The following is a 6,000-nucleotide window of genomic DNA, read 5'->3' on the forward strand; positions in this document are numbered from 1 at the left end:
GGCCAACAAACAAAAGGGGCTGCTGGCACAGCATGAAGGTGAAGCCCTTGAAAGGGAGGTCATAAAGAAAGCAAGTGCTTTAGGAGTGCATTGAAGTTGTTTGGCTTTTATCCTGCAAATTTGCTTGATATTTTCTAAAACAAAGGCATTTTCCTAAATCAAATGACTGATAAACATGACTAGGTTGCAGGAGCTGAAAGAAATGGTACCACTCACACACTCAGCAGTTCTCTGGCCCTTGAGAATCTAAGATGTGACTTTGGTCAGCAAGGATATAGCCAAGCATGCTTGCTAATACACAGTGTGAATTAATACGTAGCTGCTGATTCTTGCCCAAGCATGTACGGTCTCACATGGCACCTGTCATTTTGGAASCAGTCACAGGAACTAAAATGAACACAGGGACATTATGAGTTGATACTCTTCCTTGGAAGCACCATGGACATGATGGTACTACACAACTGCCCTGGCTAACCTAGTTAGGAAACTGGCTGATGAATAAACCTGTAAGCAGCTTGTACTTAACCTAGGATGTTAATGGTATACCTCACATGACTTTCTGTCACCAGACATCAGCCAGCCTACCCAGAGGAACCACATCTCAGCCAACAGAGCAAATGGATTAACCATCCCTATTTATGCCTCGTCATTTGAGGAGGTTTTCTGCCTTTAGCTCGATGAGGGGGAAGCAATACATTTCACGCTTATTACCAGCAGTTAACATGGTAATCTTCTTGTGCCACTCTGGAGGATCCATAAAGGAAGATCGCTGAGCAAAGCCTCTGTTCAAAGCAAAACTTCCTACAAAACACCAAGTAACGAAGAGAGAAGGCAAATCTCTAATAAAGGTCATACCGTTTCTGGCATGTGCATTTGTGGTGTAAAAGCCATTCCTGATTGGGAGACGGCCCGTCAACAGTGCTGCCCTTGCTGCAAATAACAACAAAGAACATTTAACTTTACAAACACACTCTGCTTAAGATTATGGCATTAAGGCTGAGGACAGCGCACTGAATGACTGATCACTCACATGAGAACAGGTACAACTCCCTTTCCAAGTGAGCCATGGAGATAACCAGGTTCTGATATGACACCCTCAGAGTTATTCCAAGTCAAACCTGATTGGAATTTAGCCCTTCTATTAAATTAGTGTATCCACTGCTGAAAAGTAACTACTTCCAATAGGAAATGTAGCAGCCATTCTGTATCAGTAATGATAAATGGAATACCTAGCATATACATTTAAGAGGAAATCATAACACAAATTGATTACAAACTAAGGTTAGCTTGCCTGAACAAAAGTCATGTAAGAGTGAACAAAAAGAAGCTGTCCATCCTTGACAATAAAAATCAGGGCCTGACTGCAGGAAGCATTTAGGCAGATGCTTAGCTTTAAGCATATGCTGAAGTACCACTGTAGTTAGCAGGACTTTAGAATATTTTAAATGCCTTTTCCGAGGAAGGACAGTCATTAGCACATTGACAAATGATTTCCTAAATGAAAGTCCAACAAGAAAGTCCTTGTTTCTCATTTTTGTTTTGGTACTTGGTTGCCAATCAAGTTGGAAAAAAAAAAAAAAAAACAGAAACAGCAATAAGGATAAAAAATAATCTGTATCTCCCAGACGCAGGTGCTTCTTTTATCTCTTATCTCTTCCCCAAGAATCTTGCAAGCCACCAGAATCAACAGTAGGACACAACCTGCTATTGTTCCTTGCATGAAAGTCTCACCAAAGCCAACAGAATCAGACAAATTATGTATTTTTTGTTCAACAACAATTTAGATACTGTTTTGTCTGTTAACCCCAAAATAATAACGAAGAAAAAGAATCAGTGACTGAGGCTGGAATACTAAAATGGAATATTTAAAAAAAATCCTTCAGCTGGACTGATTTGATGACTAAAACACTGCTTTATATGAACTAAAGATCGTAAGCTTTCCCCTCGAAAAATAAATAAAAGGAAGCAAAATAAAAGATCAAAGCACCAAATGCAAACTCTGCCCTGAAGGTAATCACTGGTTTGGTTGCTAGTTCATGTCAGATGCTGGCAAACATCCCAATCTTCTCAGAAGGTGGCATTCTTATATGCTAGTTTAAAACTCAAGTTTACTTACACGGAGAGCAGAGGGGGTTAGCAGTATAAAAATCCAGGAAAAGCATCCCTTCTGAAGCCATCTGGTCTAAGTTAGGAGTTTCCTTAGAAGGCTCTCCAAAAGCTCCCAAATCACCCCAACCCATCTGCAAAAAGAACACACCAAAAGATGTATAAGTACTTTTACCTTTCGATAAATGACAATGCTTCTGGGCCCAGATAACATTTTTATTTTATCCCTTCATTTCTAAATCTTTATAGTGCACATCTCTCTACTCAGGGAGTACTTCACAAATGTGATAAAAATTATCTTCCCAAACCCTGTGAGGCAGAGAATTACTCAAATTTTCACTGGCAGATGGGAAACTGAGGCACACATGAGACTAAATGACTTGCTAATGGACACAGAAACATTAGCAGCAGCACTGGATAAGAGCCCTAACATCTTCACTCCTACTGCAGTGTCTGAAGACTGACCAGTGCACATGTGCCAGGGAGGCAGAGGAATGATACACATGATATGCTCAGTGCTGTACAAGCGTTCAGTCCCTGGCTACGTCGGCCTTTGTGTTGGACCATTGACCCCAAGTCCCTCTCTCAGTCATCTGCATCTATCTATCTATCCATCTACGTATATATAATTAGTAATGCAAGGAAAAGGTCTAAATTCAAAAGCAGTGCTGCAGGAAAAGAGAGAAAGCGTGTATTTTAGAAGTAAGCTCTTGAGAAAAACCTGCCGGAGGCATTATATGTCACTGCTTATTTGCAAGACAATGATTTCACCCTGTGTCTTCCCCTAATTCAGCGGGGTCACACAGCTCCTGACCAGGAGGACCAGAAAATTGCCATCATGTTGTCTAAATTCATCGCTGAAAACTATTACTGGTAATAATACAAATAAAACTAAGTGACTTAAACAGAAGGTTCTAGAAGAGAACTTAATGAGCAATTAGGCACCATGGTTGCTAGAGATTATATTGTGCTTTTAAAAAGGCAATAGCTTTCTTTAATACAGATGTGTATCAGGTGAGCAACTGATATGGAGGGCATAATGTATCTAGAGCTTTAGAAAACCATCTGTCTGGCCCCATTTGAGAGTCTAACATTAACACTGCAGTGATGCAGCTTGGAAAAGAAAATTGTTGGAGAGCTGCAGAGCTGGTTGTTGAAGTCTGAGTGAAGAAGCAATTAAATGGTATCACATACCACTAGGATGCAGAATTAAAAAGGATTCAATAGGGTCACCTCCGAGTTCTCAGTTCTTCAATATCTTTATCATCAAGAAAGAAAAAGAAAGAAAGAAAGGATACCGTGTTGCTCTAATTCACACACAGTGAAGGAGTTACAGAAATTACAGAAGGATCAAAGGAAAAAGACCATGGAAATGTATTTTTAATGAATAGTATATAAATAAATAAATAGTTCACAGAGGCTCCAGTCAGGATCTGTGCCTCATCACGTCTTGTGCTGTACTAAGGCTTCTAGAATGGGCTAATCACTGTCCCAAGGAGCTTTCATCTTGAAAATTATAAATGCTGGCTTGGGGGGAAATATCCTTGAAGGGGAAATTCAGATAGACTGCTCGAGGCTCAACTGGCTGGAAAAACCAGGCTTACAAGGTAATTATCTTGTACAAGAGTGTGGAAACACTATGAAAACAACAGCCAGATAGTCACGTTGAATTGTCAGAAGGGAGCCAAACAGGCGATAAGAGCTTGCACACCCTTCTAGTCATACGCCCACCCTCATTAGTTTTTCAAGCAGCTTAAAATGGCACACAATGCATTTCTATTACAAACACACCTAAAAGACGACAAGAAAATATTAGAAGTGAAGCAAAACAGAAAGATGCCAGCAACTTAAAGGTCATGTTGGAAACACATACATTTTCTTACCTCTGTGGCTAATACCACCAGAGTGGAGAAGAGAGCGAGTTTTCAGTTGGAAAGAGATTTGTGATTATTTTTGCTCCTCAAAGCATTTATTCAATTCAGAAAGCAAAAGTTAATGGAGCTAATTAGCTTTTTGTTTAGTTCTTAAGGAGGCAAGTCTACGTTTCTAAGAACCTATTCTGAAATGTGTTGGAGTTTCTTTGTCTATACTTGTAGCTGCACCATACTGAGGGCTGCTACAACTGCATCCATTGCTGGTATTAGAAGATATTGCCACAGTTATTTTTGTAAGTTACAAAAACAAGTCTTAAGTTTAGAGTGTCTCTATTAAGGTTTGAAAAAACAAAACATCCCTCTTCCCAACACTGTTACCAGTTAGTGAGTGGAATCCTTCACCAAGGACAGTGGGACTAATTGCTCAATCATTATGAATGGACCAGTAGATAAGATGATTAGACCTCTAGATAAGGTATGGAGGTGTTTAAGTACTGACTCCAAAAGACTTGCGCATAGGCTTGACTTTATAGATCTGGAAAGTCTCTTTTTTTTTTTTTTTAGCAGGACATCCACAAACAAGGAATAAAAAGAGGTTTGCGTTAATTCTGTAATGCCTCTAGTGTATGTCACCTAGGGCGGCTCTGCACTAAAGGAGGGGCAGGAAACAGAATACGCTGGGCCTGGGCCTTCCTTTTCAATTCACCACTTTTTACATAAATTCTGGAAAGGACTTGAGAAAGAAAGCAACTGAGCATGTCGGTTTTCAGAGCACGTCTGAAAGAGCACAAGCTTATTAAAATATCCGTGTAGCATGCTGCTGAATCTGGAGGCCATGCCACCTGGAAGGGATCATGCATGAATCCAGAAACCAGGCCACCTAGAAGAGATTGTACSTGAACCCAGAAAGCATGCCACCTGGAAGGGTTTGTACGTAAATGCAGAAACCAGGCCGCCTAGAAGGGATCGTACATGAATCCAGAAACCAGGCCGCCTAGAAGGGATCGTACGTGAATCCAGAAACCAGGCCGCCTAGAAGGGATCGTACGTGAATCCAGAAACCAGGCCGCCTAGAAGGGATTGTATGTGAATCCAGAAACCAGGCCGCCTAGAAGGGATCGTACGTGAACCCAGAAAGCATGCCACCCGGAAGAGTTTGAATGTAAATCCAGAAACCAGGCTGCCTAGCAGGGATCGTACACATCAGGGGAAGTACCGCTCAGCAAGAGTGAACGGGACAGCGCTGTGGGGAGCACAGGGGGGCAAATAAATGTGTAAGACACTTTCAAAACATGAGTCTTGACAGGCCTGTCAGTGGCCCTKGACGTGGGCTTAGGAGGGTGCCCAGAAAGAGTAATTTGCAGGAGGCTCACGGAGAGCCAATCTGAGGAAATCCCTATTTGAAAACCACTGCTTTAGCACCGGTACAGGCTCTGGCCCAGCACGGGCGTCGAGGATCCCGTGAGCTCAGGGGCGACGGTGGCAGCGTCTCTGCAAGGCTGCACGCACCACGCGAGCACGTTTCCCAAGCTCCGTTCCTGGCGGCCAGCCCAGCCCGCCAGGCGCCGGCACTCGAGGACGCCCCGCACTCGACCGTGGGAGGCGCAGGGCCACCGCGGGAGGGGGGGGGCAGCCACCACCCCAAATGTCCTCATCCTCCACCCTGCCAGCACCCCCCAACGTCCCCCCCTGCCTACAAGGTGACTTTTCCCCAGGGAAGTGTCCCCTGCCCCCAGGCACCCCTGAGGACCGCTCCCTGGTGACAATGTCCCCCCCCCCAAGGGGACATCCTTCTGGTGACAAGTGTCCCCTTCCCCCCCAGGCGGTGCTTGCCCAGTGACAACATCCCCAGCCCCCCCCCAGAGGACCTCGCCTGGTGACAAGTGTCCCCTGCCCAAGGGGACACTCCTGTGTGACGCATCCCCTGTCCCCCCCCAAGGTGACAAGTGTGTTCCCCCTCCACCTTTGACGACCATTCTCCTCAGTGACAAATGTCCCCTCCCCTTTTTGGGGACAACCC

The 6,000-nt window shown here is 43.9% G+C and overlaps 1 protein-coding gene across 2 annotated transcripts in view; it reads right to left on the reverse strand.

The window, feature by feature from the left end:
- GALNS (galactosamine (N-acetyl)-6-sulfatase) overlaps nt 1-3,319 on the reverse strand; it is a 45,101-nt gene extending 41,782 nt beyond the window's left edge. The window contains exons 1-3 of one of the 2 annotated variants that reach the window (XM_026092052.1): nt 3,301-3,317; nt 2,117-2,240; nt 856-930 (exon numbers count right to left, since the gene is read on the reverse strand). In XM_026092052.1, coding sequence (XP_025947837.1) covers nt 856-930; nt 2,117-2,240 — 199 coding nt within the window. In that variant the 5' untranslated portion in view covers nt 3,301-3,317. Of the gene's footprint in view, nt 1-855; nt 931-2,116; nt 2,241-3,300 lie in introns of both variants that reach the window. The other variant, XM_026092051.1, reaches the window with a different exon arrangement.
- Nucleotides 3,320-6,000: the final 2,681 nt, after the last annotated feature.

Source organism: Apteryx rowi, unplaced genomic scaffold, assembly GCF_003343035.1.
Source record: "Apteryx rowi isolate R43461 unplaced genomic scaffold, aptRow1 scaffold_94, whole genome shotgun sequence".
Classification (NCBI taxonomy): Eukaryota; Metazoa; Chordata; class Aves; order Apterygiformes; family Apterygidae; genus Apteryx; species Apteryx rowi.